At 45.7% G+C, this 19,875-nt stretch overlaps 3 protein-coding genes and 1 non-coding gene across 4 annotated transcripts; 1 reads left to right on the top strand and 3 right to left on the bottom strand.

Annotated features, from left to right (window-relative positions):
- Positions 1–1,845: 1,845 nt before the first annotated feature.
- On the bottom strand, positions 1,846–5,893 carry LOC128303240 (uncharacterized). Its single transcript, XM_053040126.1, has 7 exons — positions 5,713–5,893; positions 4,656–5,358; positions 4,133–4,591; positions 3,657–4,070; positions 3,432–3,592; positions 3,007–3,183; positions 1,846–2,144 (listed from the first exon to the last, which is right to left on the bottom strand). Exons 1-7 carry the CDS (start codon positions 5,783–5,785, stop codon positions 2,014–2,016), a joined length of 2,118 nt encoding a protein of 705 aa, XP_052896086.1. The 5' UTR covers positions 5,786–5,893; the 3' UTR covers positions 1,846–2,013.
- Positions 5,894–6,503: 610 nt separating this feature from the next.
- On the top strand, positions 6,504–6,576 carry Trnaa-agc (transfer RNA alanine (anticodon AGC)). The gene has a single exon. It is a non-coding gene; the product is annotated as a tRNA-Ala (tRNA).
- LOC128305957 (uncharacterized) lies at positions 6,515–8,458 on the bottom strand. The gene is made up of 4 exons (XM_053043604.1): positions 8,414–8,458; positions 7,320–7,702; positions 7,136–7,223; positions 6,515–6,612 (listed from the first exon to the last, which is right to left on the bottom strand). Exons 1-4 carry the CDS (start codon positions 8,415–8,417, stop codon positions 6,515–6,517), a joined length of 573 nt encoding a protein of 190 aa, XP_052899564.1. The 5' UTR covers positions 8,418–8,458.
- Positions 8,459–17,356: 8,898 nt separating this feature from the next.
- LOC128303253 (uncharacterized) lies at positions 17,357–18,343 on the bottom strand. Its single transcript, XM_053040147.1, has one exon. It carries the CDS (start codon positions 18,341–18,343, stop codon positions 17,357–17,359), a length of 987 nt encoding a protein of 328 aa, XP_052896107.1.
- Between the last annotated feature and the right edge of the window lie 1,532 nt (positions 18,344–19,875).

The raw sequence follows: 19,875 nt of genomic DNA, 5'->3' as shown, positions 1-19,875 counted from the left end.
AGATGGCGGACAAGATGGCGGCCAAGATGGCGGCCAAGATGGCGGCCAAGATGGCGGCCAAGATGGCGGCCAAGATGGCGGACAAGATGGCGGACAAGATGGCGGACAAGATGGCGGACAAGATGGCGAACAAGATGGCGGACAAGATGGCGGACAAGATGGCGGACACAAAATGGCGGACACAAGATGGCGAACAAGATGGCGGACAAGATGGCGGACAAGATGGCGGACAAGATGGCGGACAAGATGGCGAACAAGATGGCGGACAAGATGGCGGACAAGATGGCGGCCAAGATGGCGGACAAGATGGCGGACAAGATGGCGGACACCAGATGGCGGACAAGATGGCGGCCAAGATGGCGGCCAAGATGGCGGACAAGATGGCAGACAAGATGGCGGACAAGATGGCGGACAAGATGGCGGACACAAGATGGCGGACAAGATGGCGGACAAGATGGCGGCCAAGATGGCGGACAAGATGGCGGACAAGATGGCGGACAAGATGGCGGACAAGATGGCGGACAAGATGGCGGCCAAGATGGCGGCCAAGATGGCGGCCAAGATGGCGGCCAAGATGGCGGACAAGATGGCGGACAAGATGGCGGCCAAGATGGCGGACAAGATGGCGGACAAGATGGCGGACACAAGATGGCGGCCAAGATGGCGGACAAGATGGCGGACAAGATGGCGAACAAGATGGCGGACAAGATGGCGGACAAGATGGCGGACACAAAATGGCGGACACAAGATGGCGAACAAGATGGCGGACACAAGATGGCGGACAAGATGGCGGACACAAGATGGCGGACATAATATGGCAGATAAGATGGCGGACAAGATCGCGGACACAAGATGGCGGACAAAACGGCGGACACAAGATGGCGGACAAGATGGCGGACAAGATGGCGGCCAAGATGGCGGACACAAGATGGCGGATAAGATGGCGGACAAGATGGCGGCCAAGATGGCGGACAAAATGGCGGACAAGATGGTGGACAAGATGGCGGACAAGATGGCGGACAAGATGGCGGACAAGATGGCGGACATAATATGGCAGACAAGATGGCGGCCAAGATGGCGGATACAATATGGCGGACAAGATGGCGGACAAGATGGCGGACACAAGATGGCGGCCAAGATGGCGGCCAAGATGGCGGACAAAATGGCGGACAAGATGGCGGACACAAGATGGCGGACAAGATGGCGGACATAATATGGCAGACAAGATAATATGGCGGACAAGATGGCGGACACAATATGGCGGACAAGATGGCGGACAAGATGGCGGACACAAGATGGCGGACAAGATGGCGGACAAGATGGCGGACACAATGTGGCGGACAAGATGGCGGCCTAGATGGCGGACACAATATGGCGGACAAGATGGCGGACAAGATGGCGGACAAGATGGCGGACACAAGATGGCGGACAAGATGGCGGACAAGATGGCGGCCAAGATGGCGGACAAGATGGCGGACACAAGATGGCGGACAACATGGCGGACAAGATGGCGGCCAAGATGGCGGACATGATGGCGAATATGATGGCCGACAAGATGGTAGACAAGATGGCGGCTAAGATGGCGGACATGAGTTGTAGTTTTGCTCGAAAACTGCCGAAAGGTATGCAATGATGAATCACTAATTTTTCCGTTGGTCGAGTAAAATTGAACAACATTGAAGCAACAAATAATAAATGCGAACGTTATGCAGTTTTCATCCACCTTTTGAAAATTGACTTCATGCTAATCTGTGTACACCCGACCTGGTAGGGAATGACACCAGGTCCTGCCTTCAGTGTTGTTATCGTTGATGCAAAAACAAGACATTTTTGAGTTCTGCTTGGTTGTTACTTTATTTTATGGAGACCTTTATTTTGTTGTTGTTGCTCTCTTCTGTTCTTTTCTGCTCTAAATAGCGAACCCGACGATGTCGGTCCAGTTTCAGGTTCCTCACCAGAAGCGTCGCATTGCGTTAAATCACATAATTTTAATTAACCGCGTTCCACAGTTTATTACCTCATTCCGGGCGGCGGGGGCGGTGGTGGTGGATATTTACCGACGGACGTACGGGGTCCTCCTCCTCGGGGTGATAAAAATGGATTATTTCTGCTCCCGGCCGAAGGACGCGCGGAACGGGGCGATGCTGGAATCGGACGATCGGAATGAAATGAAGCCGAGGAGAGAGGGAGATAAGAAAAAAAATAAAGCGTGGCGAAATATTGAAATTCGTCGATATGTAAATGTTTCGCAAAAACAAACGGTTCTGTTGTGGCGTTTGTGTCAGGATAAGAACCGGCCATAGTAACAGCAAACGATCAGACACACACCGATGGTAGCGGGTGGGATTCCCGCAGGTAGTTTGGACGACTTGTTGGAGGTCTTGGAAAGTTTTGGGAGTCTCTGTCCCAGCATTATGGCCTATCTTTCTACACCGTTCCAAGTCCTACTATGACTACAAACCAGGTTGCAATCTACTACACTGTCTCGTTCAATCAACCAATCCCATCGGCGGTCAAATTTAAACACTAATTTTCCCAATGGTTGAGAAAAATTTCTTCAAAAACTACCAGTTTCCGAATGTATGGTACCAGAGAGCATCTACGGAAGAGGTAGCACCTGATACAGCAATTTTGCTCGAAAACCGCTGAAGGATACGCAGTGATTAAGCACTAATTTTCTCGTTATTCCAGAAAAATTTCTTCAAAAACTACCAGTTTCCGAATGTATAGTACCAGGAGAGCATCCTTGGAAGAGGTAGCACCAGGTACAGCAATTTTGCTCGAAAATCGCCGAATGGTACGCAATGTTTAAACACCAATTTTCCCGTTGGTTGAGAAAAGTACAGGCAGTGCTCGAGATACGCGGATTCAGAGATAAGCGATTTTTGGAAATTTAACAGCAGAGTTAATTTATAGCACAAAATCTTATTAAAAAGGTAAAACATTGATCGAAAATATCTTCCTTGGTTATATAACTTGATTACTGGGCTTCCGCGTTTTACATACCATTAAAGTCGACCGGTGCGTGCGATAAGTCCATCGGTGAGACGGGTTCGTAGGGACGCGTTGGACCGGCTCGCTGATTACCGTGCGGCTGCTGATGCCCGTTGCTAAACGCCGTTTCGGGATACCGTGGATCGTTGAAGTCTTCCGGCCACTGGCTCATCGTCGCATTATCGTACGCTACAAAACGACACCCGAAAGGTCCAAAAAGGTTTAAAATATTACTTTTTATCACCATCGTATGCGCCCCGGGCGGAAGTGGTGAACCGGAGATTGTGTCCGCACCAGAAGCGAACAGAATTAGAACATGAATGGTGTGTAATTGTGGAAAATTGCCATCATTATTTAGCCAAACTGGTGGTGATTTTTGTCTTTGCTAATGTTATTGGTGCGAGATGGGTGTGGCTTCTAACGATAGCTCAACATACCGTACTGTGCATCCGGTTCTGGCGCACCGTAAAGATCCCCGGAGGGGAAGAACGTGGGAACGACCTGATGCGGTGACGGGAACATGGAGATATCAAACTCTTTCTTCTTCAGCTCATTTTTATCATCGTCCACCGAGATGCCGTGGCTGGAGCGAGAAATTCTTCAAAGAAAGACATAACCACACTTTAATGCGTTGCCCACCAAACCAGACCGCCATTTCTCACCTGCGGTAGTCCTTGAAGATGTCAATCTTCCAAATCATGTACAGCACAAACAGGAATGTGCACACGATCGCAAGGCTGATCCCTATCCACGTCAGCAGAATGCGACTGTTTTCCGGCATAATGTACATCTCGTACCCTGCCAGCAGTAGCTCCTGTTTGCCGAACTCTTCCCACATCTCGTCTAGCTTCTGCACATCCAGCTCGTACTGCGGTTCAGTGGCTTCGACCGTGGTGATCGATATGAAACCCTTCTGCAGGAACTTATTACCAAAGCCAAAGTCCGATCCATCCTCATCGTCCGATGGTTCGTAGAAGATGGGACGCAACGGTACGGCATATTCCAGGCTGACACAGTTCTCATAGTTTCGCCACGTATCGGGACACTTGCGGGCCAGCAGCTTCACATCGAACGGACTAAAATGGAGGAGTGCAAGTGTAAGCGGGTATTGCCTCAACTGCAATTCTTCAATACCTACCGACTGGGCATGTACGTTAAGTTGTGATGCTCGATGTACTTATTGCTTGCGTTGGACAAAGCTTCCTTTATGTCCGACCAGGTACTCGGCAGATCCATCATTGTCGGTGTTATGACGATTTCCTTCGTTGTCCACTGTAGCTCCTCCTGCGGTACGATCACCTCCGTCGTGGTCGGTGTCGTCGGAGAGTTCAGACTGCCGAACGAAGCGTACGTTAGTCGAAATCCTCGATGTTTCTGCTCCGCCTCGGCGTCCTGCTGTGCGACGAAATGTATAGTGAACACGGTCGTCTGTGGAATGAGAAATCGTAACGGCTCCTGGTATGTGCCGGTCAGAACAGGGCCTTTCTCGTCCGTTGCTTCCAGGTTTCCGGCGCGAATGTACAAGAAGTCGGTGGTCGGACTGAGATCAAGATCGTGGATTGTGATCTGAACACCACGTCCACCATCGACGGAGAAACTGAAGTGGATAAAACGTTCGTAGCGATAAGGTAACGATTATCTCCTGCTTGCAGCATACTCACTTTCGGTAATCATTAACCACGTTAGGATATGGGTTCGGATAGTCGGGTGATTCCAGAATGATTTCCTCCGGATGGTCTTCCAGAAACTTTTTCACACCTTGCGCTTTAGTTTCGCCTTCCGCTAGATCGTAGAAGGTTTTTGCTTTGAGGTGCTTCAGAAGTCCTTCTGTTTCCGTGATTTCCACATCGGAATCATCATCCGTTAGAATAGCGGGTTTTTGTATTGGAACGTGTATAAGTTCTGCTGTTTTTGGTTCCGGTTCTGGCATTTCCGGTTGTGTTGCATCATCTCCCGAACCTTCTGATGGTTCGGCCTCAGCTTCGAAAACTCGTCCAACATTATCGACGGATAGATTTTCCGTCATGTCCAGTAGCTCAACATCAGCCTGATCATCAATGATCTTCACCCCATTAGAGGGATCACCGCGGGGACGCATTCCAGGCAGCCGAATGACTCGATCTCGCTCATCCTTTACTATTGGAGGATAATCATCAAACTTTCGGCCAGGTTCAGGTTTCTGTACTTCTGACGACGGTGATGAAGACTCTTCAAGTAGCTCTTCTGCAATCGGATCTTCAGGAGGACAGTTTACGTAGTCATCCGTTAGGGTGCTATCAAGGGTCTTAGCTTCCGGAACGGACTGTTGCAGATCGGTAAACTCAATCTCATCTTGCTGTTTAGCAGCGACGAGAACGTTCGATGCTGTAAGAAATAGACAAAGCAAATTAAAACCACTTGCCAACCAGTCTCACTGAGCACACGAGCAGAGCACGAAGCCTTCGAAATACCAAGTCACTTAAAACCTCGTTATTGAGCAATAACACTTTGATGTGGGATTTGCTTATCTTATCGGGTTATGCTGGTTTGACCATTTAGAATTCAAACATGACGACAGAGGAGGCATTTTGCACGCATTGTGAGATTAAGTTTTACTACAATAACATTAAATTGCTAACTACAATAAGGTAATGCAAATATTTGTTATAGATTTGCGTGTTGCATCAATATCTCTCTATAACCACTCTTGATACCGCTCGAGTAGATGACGCATCTTACCGAACAAAAGCACTAGTAATGTCGCAGTGCCAGCCATTGCTGGCAATCTTGATAATGTTGCTATTTTAGCCATTTTTCACACTCTACTTTTCGTTGCTTCACATGCGATAAACCTATTTCACAGCTTTAATCACGCCAGCACGGAAGAATACGCATGTTGGTGGTTTGGGGCCTTGCAGTCACACTAAATTGCACACGATCGGTGAAGGTTTGATTTAAGTTCGTGATGAACACTTTATCGCGACAAACCAGATCTTCATTTTTACGCCGATACCGTTGATGGGGCCCTTATCAATTGTGCTGTAGGGGTTGATAAGATGCCAAAGGTGTACGTGTTTGCAGAGAGGGTGTTGTTGGGCTAGCAGAAGCGCTCTATTAGTTGTCTAGTGGAGTTTCTTTCGGTTGGTTTATATTATTTCTGAGTGTTTTATGTATTGGTATATCGGTGTCACAGTCGTTAAGCGATAAGATGGAGAGCAGAAAAGCTTCGCATATAGATAGAATAAATCACAACAGATCAGCAATTCAGATATTAGCTTACCGATCATTACAAGAAGAAGGTAAAAAGCTGTCCCATTTAGGGATTTGGACTTGAATTGTATGATAAAAATGATAATAATGAATGTGTGACAGGTGCAATCAATCTGAAAGATTGAAAAGCGATGATAAAATTCGATATTGCGATAAATGAATGCTTAATATCAATCAATGTTGATAAAAAAGTCTAATCTTTAAAATCGAATTGTTTGTTTGCAGAACTCGCTTCAAAATTAAGCGCCCTGCTTGTATCGGGGGATGTAGCTCAGATGGTAGAGCGCTCGCTTAGCATGTGAGAGGTACCGGGATCGATACCCGGCATCTCCAAGAATTTTGTCGTTTTTTTGTACACAACCAGTGACACTATTGGACACGATTTCAAACATTTATATATTAATTGATTAACAATTCCTCAATATATTACTCATTTAGACTTTATATTACTCAAAACAAGACCACACTACTTGTTGCCTCCATCGATTGGTCGATCATCTTGTAATTATGGATGTTCTTCGCATGTTAACATCTTCTCGACTCCCCTTCTCAGTAAATTCTCTTGCAAGCAAGTACTTTAAACTACAAATCAATCAATCCTGTTTTTGGCACCCGAAAAAACTGTTTCCAAATTACGGTCGATATCACATGCATCAACGTTTACGCGCGCTTCGGTTGTGTGAAGATCAAAAAACTTTCTTTCCCTCCACAAAAACATATGCACAGCACCACCTACCCGAAGTACATCAATCTTTTGGCCCGGTTTGGAGCCACGGGCACGACCGTTAATTGAACATATTCAACAATTTCATTAACAATACCTAACCGAGCCGGTTAGGGAGCGGGGAATGCATATAGCCACTCGCGTACACCGAATGGGCTCGACACATACCTGATGGTAGCATGTGGAGCATAAGCAATAATATAAAAATGAACGGTCGCGTCCGTCTGCTTCCAATGGGTAACGCGGCGGGATCCACCTGGAGATAATATCGGCAATTAGCGATTATTAATTACGGCGGGACCTTCGATGGTGTCCGGGGTAAAGGAGGGCATAATTGAAAAGCAGGACTCACCTCAAACTTCCCCGCAGGGTCCCCGGGAATGGACCATCGCCATGGGAGGGGGAATGGAAGCATCTGCCACGGTGGGACTTCTTCCGGCAAGCTCCTGCAGGAGTCTTTCACACCGGAAAATTGTTCAACGTTGTCAGGCGTGGTGTGTCCGGGGTTGCTCCGAACGCACGACGCACATTCCATTCTTCGCCCCGAAAGCTTCCAGCCGTCCCAGTGTGTTGGCTGGAGTGTGTACAACTTCATCCATCGGGAAAGGGATGAAACCGATCGATGTTTGTGGTTCGGTTGCGATTGTGGTTGCGGAATTTGCACGACACGTCCAACAGATTCCTTCATGTTCGTGTTCGGAGGCCTCGGGGAGCATACATTCCAACATCGACAAGCTGTATAGCGTGTATATGTAGGGGTATGAGAATAAAAAAAGAACATGCCGATATCAGCCGTTCGCTGTTTAATCGTCAATTTTTTTTTCTTCCACAGCGGGTTTCCATTGCTTGAGAGAAAAAGATTATTAGTACGCACCCAATAGAGTTGCGTAAAACGTATCGTTTGGGTGCGAAACGATTGAAACTGATCACTACCTCAGAAGGCCCAACAGGAGGAGGGTGACTGTTGTGAGTAGAATTTATGATTTTATGCGTTAACTTTATCGTGATCGACATTCAAACAGCCTAGTATTACGACATTTGTGTCTTGTACAATGCATTTTTGCATTTTTAATTAACGACTAGGTATGATAGTGGAATAATTGATTTAATTATCTTTTGCTATACATAGAAACCCTGTATTGATAGAAATTCAATAAGTCGAGTAAAATAAACTAAGAATATAAATTAAAATTAAGCTAACCTGTTATAAATAAAACAGAAAATCTTTGTACAAAAAAAAAAAAACAAATAATATTCGCAATCGAAAGAAACGAAGTGTAAAGTAAATAAAAGTAAAGATAATAAAGCACCTAAATGCACGCAACGCACGCAACCGTATCAACGCTCGCGCACGACGATCGGTGTTGATTAGCTTGTTTATTTGTTTGTTTGTGCATTTGTCTTATGTATTTATCCACTTATACGCTCGGAACGTAACGTACTTACTCATCGTTAAATACCCATAATCACACGGTTCCCCTGGTGAACAGCCCTCACATCTTCCCGCGTTGCTCGGATGGAGGTTCTGCGAGGAAGCGAAATTACCAACATAAACGCAATTAAAATTTTGATCATCACGATTCGTCCCGGGCAGTGCTTCTCACTGGATCATGGCGTAGCGGTAGGTTTAAAAATTTTGAACCGCTAAGATGTAATAAAAAAATCACATCCCAAGAGGATTACTTTCCCGGAACGGCACCGTGGCTGTTCGTTGGCGTTGGCAAACTACCGAAACTCGAACCGTGTGGTGTCGTAAAGCTGGGCATAGAATGAATTTTTCGATGCACCATTGAAGTTGACCGGTGCCAAAAAAAAGGGTGAATTCTCACCGATTCGGATATTATTTTCCCCGTTCGCTCTTTCCCTCGTGGGATGGAAATAATGTTGTCAAAATTATAACCATGTTCGCCACTCGGTTACGGTGCGTGGGGGTTGTGATAATGGTCGGTAAATTATATTGTTTCTTTCCGCGGGCGCAAATCTGCCTGCGTTGCAATTGTGGTGTAGCATGATACCTGTTGACCGGGGGTGGGTTACGACAATAATGTCCCAGCGATGTTTGGGACTTCTGGAAGAAGGTTGGGTTCGTTGCCTCACTTCTCTCTCGCTAAAAAGAATCGCTAGTAACTCACGATCTTGACACACTCGCGGTTCGGTTGGTGGTTCGGGAGCTTCGGGAGGATTAACATGATCGTGACGGTTCGTAAATCAACCATTGCCACGCACACCCTAATGGGAGCGCAATCCACAATCCTCGAATTGTCTCGGTTTATTAAAGAAAAGACCCCATGAAACGATGGGATAGTAATTGCATTTGTGCAGCAGAAATCTCTCCGGAAAGGTGTGGCCGTATGTTTGGTGTGTCGGGAGATTTGCAGTAAACTGCCGTAAAACGTGCACCGTAATCGGCTTTGCCGATCAAAATGAAAACAATTCCATACCCCGAGGTGTGCGAGGAGATCGGTCCGCAAAAAGGGTCCTCTGTGGGGTGGATGAAATGGTACGGTAGGAATGTGACCATTACCATCCCATTTAGCGTATTCACAATCGCGATTGCAAACTGTCTGCGGTGCGATCTCGTTGAAAGTGGATCGCATCGTACCGGTATTTGATCAATTTGTGGCAAACAATAAAATCTTAACCACCAGCATTCCTACCCGAGTGTGGGTATGCCATTATCGCTTCCCAGCAGGGGGAGATGAACCGGAATATTCGAAGGTGATCACAATCTCGCACCGATAGTGCTTTCGGTACCCCTCCCTGTTATGGTTGCGAAGAACTGTCGTAAAATGCGCGAATTCACATGTTTCCATTGGGGTTGCTTTGATGGGGCCAAACATTTCGTTCCATTCCAGAGCTTGCTGTGCTAATTTTTTGTTGTTGTGTTGCTTTGTAGCTAAAACGTTTTTTTTACCTTCTGCACAGTTTGTACAGCTGTGTCGGTGCGATACTCCAAATCTTGCCTTACAACCATATGGACACCAACCACCCCACCAAACCGCCAAACCTTGGGAAATGGTCCATAAAAGCTGGCTTTAACGGCGCAATTAAACTGTGATAAGATTAAAGCAGCGTTCTTTACTTTCCTTTATGGTTGATCCAATCAGTGTGCGTTAAGTGCGCCTGGTAAGGCCGGCCACTCCGCGTAGTCCCACATCCGGAGGGGGATGTTTTTGGTCTGGTCGTTACAGGGAGCCGCCAACGATAGTGTTTTACGACACAGGTTCACTTTGATGCCTGAAAATTCGGGGTATGCTGTGGTAAAATTAGAGCATGCTCGTTAAAACTTTCGATGGACGGTGAGATTGGTGTGTCGGATTGCGGGTTTAAGCTATCTGATCTGTAACATTCATCTTGGCGTGCTTAAGATCTTCGGTGGAACATCACTGTACGATCAAGACATGGCACGAGCTACATTTTATGCCACTTGGTCGGAAGCGAAGAATAGTTTTTGCAACGTTAATTAACCCTTACGTTGGTGCAAACAAACTTCAAGTGTCACTGATATGCTTGCGACCAGTGGGCTTGGTTGGAGTGCTTTAAGTAGTGATGTGCACAATGAGTCAGAATGGATGAACGATTTACATCTTTCTAGAGAGTGAGTTAATTCAAAACTCCAAGAAGAGTATTTAAAAAATTTTTGCGACTTCACACAGAAACTCATGCACAAAAAATTAAATCATTAGAAACAATGGAGATAACTCTTCACGACGACTTTCTACTCACGTTTTCAATGATGAGTTAACTTTGGTGTGAGTCAATTCGGGATTCGGTTGTTCGCTTACTTGAAATTGAAATCTTCAAGCGTGAGTTGAAGTGATAAATGTTTATTCTAACTTTTTAACTCCGTATGAAATCGTTGAAAGGATTTTAATTGTCCCATCTCTAGTTTAAAATGATTCTCCAACAACTCATTGCTTTATATACCATATCTACCGTAGAACCACCTTCTCCCTTATCGAAGCATCCAGAATTAGATGTCTTATTGCTAAGTGTTGTCAGCAAAAGCTCATCACCAGCAACATCCTCAGAAAAACAAGTAGTTTGTTTCCATTTTTATTGCACAACTCTCTGGATATTTGGCACACAACAAAATCTTCCTAAATTGCTTGTTATCTTCACACTCAGCTCTTCCTGTGTGCATCAAAGTGAGTGGAAATTTTTTGTTGTAGAAAAGATCTCCGCTTTAAACCAAACCAATTCATCAACGATCGAGAAACCAGTTCTGAAAATCACACAGATAGCAGGGAAAAGGACAGTAACGTGTCCTAAACCGCGATTTAGGACGTAAAGACTTCTGGTCTCCCTCTGGGATATAAAACTTCCCAACAGCCAAGGTTTACGACACACAATTCTCTGTTAGCGTTTTGGTGCTTCTGTGCCATTTTTGGGACACGATCACGGATCGTGCGAACATATAACTTTACTATTTAGACTGTTTATATTGCTGTTTGGTGTTGCTGAACGTGAGCTTTTACTGGATGCTTTAGCCACTGGTTTTGTGTCTGGAATTGCACCCCATCGGACGGATCTTGTTGGTTATTTTCTTTGTGTATTAGGGTTTTTAGGACAAGCGAACCGCACATGACAGATAGAAAAACAATACGAATAAGCTTCAGACAAATTAAACTGCTTAACGATCTGTCGCTTCGCTAAAAAAACACTCGAGATCAGAAGCTATTTTGCTTGGGGGTTTTATTTGTTATTCTTCTGCTCCTATTTAATTCATGTTTCTAATCATGTAGAATACACGTAGCAGTTCGAACTATTTCAGCCCAAAACGCAAAATATTCTTAATCAGAACTCGTTTATCCACAGCGTCAGAATATAGTCAACAATTATAATTAGATTATTTGCTTCTCGTTTTAAGCACATATTATAGGTATTTCGCATAATTGTATATTTCGCGTGAAATAATGACCATCATTGAGGTTTTGTTTTATAAATACACCTCGATAGCCAAATGACACACTGCAGCCAGCGTACGATCTTTAACGAGCCATTGAGTGAGACGCGTAATTAAAATTCAATATTCTTCACCGCGCCAAACCCGCGCGGTGCTGCAGCATAACTTCTTAATTATAGATGCACGAAACATAATTCAATAATTGTCCCCTATCGGACAAGACATGACAGTGGAGGTTTGATTTAGTAACACCCCGGGAACCCTTTCGACCTTCGACCCAGTAAACAAGTGGCTCGTGATGATGGGTAATGGGATTTGGCGTTGGAACAAAAAAAAACGAACACAATATCCCCCTCAGGACATAAATAATGTTCTGGCATGCGTGGAATCTAACAAAAACACAACGCCATGAAGGAAACAAAAGCTCAAGCTCAAAAATAACACTGCTCCGTTGTTTATTGAATCAGCCTGCGCCGTGTACTACATTCATTCATCAAACTTCCACAGCACGAGAGGATGGGTAACCTTCGATAGGAAGCGAACAAAACTACAACAAAACAATCAAACAATCGGATGGTGTTAATAGGTAACCAACCAGAGGACACCGCAGGCGGGATGACCTTACCAGTGTGTGGCACACCATCATTACTCCGTTTGCCCACTGCGCCAGAGCAGCGCATAGGGATGTAGCCCTGTTGTTCTAACCTCCCAGCTGCGGCGGGAAGGGTTCGTCGCTTGCCGACTGTTTCAAGTCTTTTGTGCCGCGGCCAGCCCAGAAAGTCCCATCAAAACCCCGTTTGCTTATTACCGCTTCATCAATCGGCACGTATAAACATCGCGCCAGCCAATTAGTGCATGATTTTCGGCTTTTTCAAGCAGGCCGGTGCTGCTGAAGTCGCTCATCACGCTGACCTTTGTCGCCGTGGGGTTTTCCCCCCAATCTTAAGCCTCCCGGCTGAGCGGGGCCATCATCATGTGACCTGTCGTCTTTGCGGTCGACGCTGTGATTCACCGTCGCTCGTGACCCTGATCTACCTTCGATCAGGTCCAAACGATCGATCGGCTACCGTTCTCGATGACGATGTCGCGTTCAATCGAGCTGAAATGAACGGATCGAAATTATTGATCATCTGCAACATTTGACGCATTTTCTTCCACTGGTTGGGGTTTTTTCTGGGTTTGTCTGATACAATAGTTTTTTTTTCTCCCCACAGTACACATTCAGAGATCCCATCACAAGATTCATGGCATCATCTTCGCGAAGAAAAGGAAGCAAAACCGCCGCGAATCGCGTTCCAATTAAATTGTTTCAAAGGCTCCACACAGTCAACCCCGTACAACAGTGCGCTTTCAGGTGCGATTTTTCTATCGTGTCTTTCATCGTGTTCATTGTCACATTGTCACGGAGTGACGGTTCCGAGCGCGGTTTCACTTCATTTCGCGGCTCACCATTCATGTTGGCTGCCAACCGTTTTCGACAGCGAAGGTTCGACCCCGTCGCCGCACACTAATCCCGGTCGTCGGGTTGCTTAGAATGTCACCAGGGTCGCGTTGTATGATCAATCGCGAACAACATGAAACAAACACAGCTGGTGGAAGCTTGTGGAGGTTGCGCGTTATTAATAATGCACGTCATACACTGCGCGCGGTCCACGGTGGAGCGGACCACCGGAATCGATTGTGGAGGTGCGGGCAAGAAGAGGGCGCTCGAAAGGAGGCTGTAGTCATCCACCCGCAGCGAGTCTGTTTTCCCTCTCCAATCACCCGGTTTATGTCAACCAAATCGAAAGGAAAACGACAGTACTTGGGGTCGCTAGGCAGCAAGAGTACGCCAAAGATCACATCGGCATCTTGGCATCCAAAAGAGTCTTTATTAGAAGCGACCTTACAAGGGGTATTATCGGATAGGAAGGGAAAACGGTGCACAGGGATGTATGAACTAAACATGGATTGGTAGTAAAACTAATAGCTTCGGGCCAGCTGTAAACGCACCGTCGACCGTCCACGGTCAACGCACGGCTCGACAATTGTTTTATAATAATCCCCAGCGGTGGTAGATCGCGGCGTGTCGTTAAGTAAACACGAACTCAGCCAAAGGCTTTACCGCATTAGAATGTTAATCGTCCCTAAATATTCTTTATGTCAATAGAGGTCTGGCCGAGGTAAAGATACAAGCTTTCAACTGTAGCATATTATTAAATATGACATTTTTCTTATAAGCCTATACAAGGATAGGTGCACTGATTTAGTGAGTATCAATAAAATTATGAAGAATTTACATCAAGCCATACAAATAAAGAAACTTGAAGAAAATTAATCAATTAAGTTATTTTCTTTATTTATGTCACCGAATATACACTGTATCTCAAAATGGTACTTCAGCCATTTCTGTCTGGGGCCAAGATAAAACATCGGAAGTTTTCCACTAATTCAACATATGTTTTTGTGCATTTAAACAATGCTTTTTATGAAAAAATAATAGTAAAATAATACAAAAATTATCATAGGAATAAAATTGTTAAAAAATGCGGTGACATGTTGGCCTTATTGAGGATTTTTAGAAGAAGATGAGTTTAAAAAAGTGGTTTAGAAACACGTTACAATATTTTTTTTATTACAAACTGACAAGAATTGCATATCCGGTTTGATGGTCTGATTTCAAGCTTCTGTATGGTCCTGTACTGTCAGCCATCTACCTAAATCTTTGTTCCCCTATGATTATCATCAACTTAGAAAGTTTTTTGTCCTCGTATGTGTGGAAGGACAATGGAGGAGTCGCTACAATGAAGAAATCTATTAGCAGTACGACGAACACACTGTCGTACAGCGTATTAGACTCTCAAGGATCCGGTGGGCTGTTAACGTCATGAGAATGACACCAGACAACCTAGCCAACCGTAAAGTACTTTTAGGTCGTCTACATGGACAGATGAGGCGTGGTAGTCTCAAACAGATGGAGTGATAGAACAGAAACAGAACTAAATAATGCTTCGTGATCTCAAAATCTTTAAGTAAAATATTATCAAAAAACTGTCCTGTCAAAAGCAGCTACTAAATCTGTGGTAAATGTTACGTTACGCACTGTAAAAGGCTCAACTCATGCGAAGTATGCTGTCTTTGCGCTATGCTTTTAATACACCCAACTGGTGAGCTCACACAGTACAGCCACAACAGGCAATGGTTTGTCGTGCCGAAGCAATAAACCCGACCCAGTCACTGCATTCGCGATCGCACAGCATTCGCGATCGAAGGCGCTACTAACTAATCGTATTGACGCACGGGTTATGTAATATCGCACCTTACCCGCACAAGGCTCGAAGGAGACAACAGACACACTCACAAACACACACACACATACAACCGCCATTCGGCCACCTGTCTTCGCTACTGTCACCTGGTAGCGCCCACGTTGGTGGGGAGTACTGGCTGCGTGCGACTCGCCCGAACGGTCAGTGATTTATTTACCAAACTGTCCAATCGCTGCCTCGCACCGGACTTGATGCGTGGCCCCCACTAGCCCCAGCGTGCGTATCACGTGACAACGTTTGGCGCACGTGAAGGACACACGAGTCGGGCGCAGATGGCGCTCGTACAGATCGCGCTCACCGGCGGGGGAATGTTTCCCTGCTGTGACTGTTCCGATATCGCCATCTCCATCTCCGCTGGTGCAGCCATTGAGACCAACCCTCTTTTACGATCCAGTCACGAGTTCACTCACGGTGCGATAAACACACCCCTTCCTGCACGGCGTTGCACGCCGACGAATGCACTCATTATGTGCGTTTGCTGTGGAGCGAGATGGATTCATTTCACGATTTAAGCGCCGAGCCACCCTTGATCGGATTTTCGCTGGCGTTTTTCCGACGGAAGACATCGGAGGAATAACATTAGAGAGAGCACCTTGTACGGAAGGGTTTTATAATTACGGAAACATTTACTTCAATGTCAACGAAGAGTTGATAGTAGAAAGCATTTTGACCAGACGGGGTCGTTTACGGCACGTCAGACACCGATCGGAAAATTCCCGCAAAACCACGCGTGAATGTATTTGATGAGCAAATGCCGGGAGAGATTGCGCAGAAATTATGCTCCCTGATTTACCTACAAAGCACCAGCCCCGGGCACAAACACGGCGGAAGAAGCAACCGTGTAGGTTCGTGCTTAATTTGATAGTAAGGCATGTGCACCGGGGAGAGGTTGGGGTTCGGATCGGACCCGTTCGACAACGGGGAAACGATTCCCGTAGGCTACGCATTACTTGTCATTGATTTAATGCATACATGCACCGAGTACCGAGCGTGCATGATTTCTGGTCCGGACATCGCGACTCCATGCGAGAAAAGTGATCGTACACACATTGACCTCCTCCAGCGGCCGTCCATTCGGTTGTCTCTAGCCCGGGCTGTGCCTTTGAATTAGCTTTGCCGAGGAAGGCACCTTGACCACGTCCCACTTCCCACGTCGTCCAGTACCGTTCCCATCCCCGCCGGCAATTGGACGAAACGCACCACCAGCTTCGCGTAGAACAAAATATCCCTTGGCACGCAATATGCGCACCCGGGCGTTGGGGTTTCGTTCACCAAAGCTCCGATACATTTATGACGGTCGATACGGGTGCTTTGCGAGCATACCAAAGGGGAAAAAAAGCAAACGTGCCAGCACAGTTTTTCCAATGGGTGGCCCTCTGCGTGCCTGGGCGGCGTAGCTCTTATAGCTTTTGCTTGTACGCTGCAAGGGATGAAATAAATGAACCTATATTATCGACGCACGGTGCAATCGCTACCGAATGGTGCAACAGTCTGCCAGGTCGTTTGTGAACCTCCAGCGCTTGTGCAGTCGCACGCTCACTGGTACTGGTTACAGTGGTTTATGGCCCATTTTTAGCCCGCTTTATTGGTAGCGCTTTCGATTGGCAATTGGGCGTTCTGTTTCAGACACTTGAGCAGGGTAATCTAATCACTAGCAGGGATAGCACTGACGGTGAGCACTTTGAGGTTAGCATTAATAGTATCCTGCACCTGGTTGAATGTCTTAATACAAGCCTGATTGAATTGAGCGAGGTTAGCAGGTGGTGTGGCGCAGTGCCTAATGGATGTATCTATGTGTCGTGATCATTTAAACCTTACCATTATTTTATACGATATTCATTTTGATTGAAAAAAAAAACAAGCTGTTACTCTATTAATGCTCTCCATGTGCTCTTCCAAATGGCTGGGAGCTCCTTAGCAGGTAGTTACTGCCAAAGTACAACGATTATACGGATACTTTCACATCTCTCGTCTAATAATGTACTTTGTAGGAGCGATTCGTGACCAGTTGACTTCCGTTTTTATGGTTATGACTTTGGAGTAGACAGCTCTGTATGACTATATCATGTTGGACATCCATTTCCATTGAGGAGAGATGTAAAAAATAGTCATTTTAAGACTGGTATAATTATTGTACTTATACACAACCATTGAATAAGTGTCATACCTTTGAAATCATTTTTTATTGTTGGAATAAAACTCACTCACGGTTGTAAAAGGTTTAGGTCCAATGAATAAGGAACTGGTTAAGGTGCCTCCAGTACCTCCAGTATTGGACATACTACTACTTCCGTTAAAACTTTTCCCCGCCATTAACTGATTAACCGTATCTGTTGAGTATCTTCGGGGTGCTTTGAAGGGTGTGAAGTTCGTTTGCAAAGCACCGACTCCAACAGACATGCGTCGTTGGGCAGTGTATGGGGCAGGAATGGGAGTTATCGTCGTCGGGGTGCTGCTTGAAATGGAACGGCCACTCCCAACAAAACTAGCATCCGATGAAGGTGTTACACCGATGCCGGAATCATTCGAATTGTTTGCCTGCGACATCTTCACACTATCGACCAGGTAGAACGAATCAATGGAAAACCTGCGCTGAGACTGCACAGGAGTTACGACTGCTGGTTGCAGCGACGGTGTACATGTAGACATCCTGCGCTGTGGAACTGTTCCCATTGCTACCGGACACAAGGTATCGGCTGTCGTGTTTCTTCGTTCACCCGCAACCATTGTTTTGCGCATGCTTTCCTGCAAAGTTCGACGTAATCGGCGCATATTTTCGTACCGGGTGTGTGTTTCCATAACCCGCTGGCGTATCTGCGCTTCCAGCTCGTCGAGACGCCGTAACGATGCGCGTGCCTTCAGTATTGCCCGAACGAGATTCGATCGATGCTTCTGCTGGAATATGAGTGTTTGGCTGGCGAGCTGGTAGAAGCTGACCGGTAACGGATGGTAAAGTATCTTCTCCCGCCTGCCCATACCATCACCGAGCTCGGTAAACTGACGTACGGAGCTGTTGCATATGGGGCAGCTAGTTCCACGGTTTGTTTTCGCCATGCACGGCCGGCACAGTATATCCGTGCAGGATAGATGGTAGAATTTTGTTTCCTTGTTTACCATCAGTCTGCTGCAGAGCCCACAGTGTATCCATCGTTGTGCGGACATGTTTCTATTAACTTTGGGTCACTTTTGCACAAGTAAAGCCTTTGCTTTCGTCAAACGTCAAAAAACAGACTAGTATTGAGTTTTTGGACGTTTTATTTTCTAGAGCGCCTACTACGACTGTCAATAATTTAATAATAAACAAGACGAATTTCCGGAAAGGCTACTAGATTGGATTTGGAATCATGAAGACTCGTCGTTTTTAAATTGACCGTTACGAGTTTCTCAAACATAATGTGAACTAATTAATAATTAACTAAGGTGTAAAATTAAATTAAAAAAAAATCAAATAGGTAGCTCATCCCAAGACTCTTCCCATGTACATATAAATATCGTGATTATTATTTTACGCCATTTTTGTGGACTTCATTTTAAGCGTCTCTCCGGTCTGTGATTCTCCGCTTCGCTTCCCTAATTCACGCACCATGTGGCACCGATTAATGCCGAACGATAATGGCTCTTCCAACGGGGCTACATCGTCTTCGTTGTTTATGCGGATTATTGACGTTTTACGACACGGGAACCCATTAATGCGATGGTGCAATATTTTGACATTCCGGTAATTCGATAATTGATTGAACGATCCGTTCGGTGGTACGATCACGTGCATTTCGCTCGTCTCTGTCCGACGGCAGCACGAAAAGGGATGTGTTTCACTGTGCCAAGCAGTGGCGCGGTTTCGATTGAAGATAAAATAAACAACCATTTCGCAAAGCGAACATTTTGTACCCGATAGTACATCCCGGACACGGGAGAAATGGGGTAGTTTATGCATAAAAGATCCACACGGTTTACAGCGATGACTAAGCGAACACCCCGGGAGTAGATGGGCGCGTGTGCGCAGACGCAATTGAATTTCAATCGCAAGCTGATGAGTGTGATAACGGAAGAAAACCCCTCGCAAATCGTTCGCATGTTCGCTTCGTAAAGGAAATAAAACAGGACGATTGGAGTGTGAGGTTTTAGCGAAAAATTCAATTATTCATGTATGCAGCAGCTGGTCCATTAAACGAAACTTATGCACATGTGGGTTGCGGACGCAACGTTAATCGCATTCGTAGATGACTATTTGTCGCCCTGTTTACCACACCGATAGCGATCGTCCGCAAGCCATTTCGATCGGTGTTTTGTCGTCCGAAACGATACGAATTCTTAACCCGATTTGCACACGAGCCGTTTATCTTCATCGTTTGGTTGACAAATTTAATGCGCTAAAGGGCATTACATTGCCGTTTAGATTGAACGATTAGCAGCATTAGGGTAATGGGGGATTCGCATTTCAAAGATGCATTTCCAGCGTGAAACAAAATCATAAATTTGCTTTCACGGTTGACCCTTAAATGTTTCATAATGGAATCAAGATCCACAGTAAAAATAGGACCACGCCGGGAAATAATTGCACGCTTACAGCAATCTAATGCAACCAGCGGGGAATCTTTACCATCCTTTCCATCATTCATCTGCAGCAAATGAAAAAAAAAGCAGCAAACCAACGTTCACAACGAAACGGAATAGACATGCGTAGTTAAAACAGC

The sequence above is a fragment of the Anopheles moucheti genome, chromosome 3 (genome assembly GCF_943734755.1).
Source record: "Anopheles moucheti chromosome 3, idAnoMoucSN_F20_07, whole genome shotgun sequence".
NCBI lineage: Eukaryota > Metazoa > Arthropoda > Insecta > Diptera > Culicidae > Anopheles > Anopheles moucheti.
The sequence above is the reverse complement of the archived record's forward strand: the minus strand, read 5'-3'. Positions and strand labels throughout refer to the sequence as shown.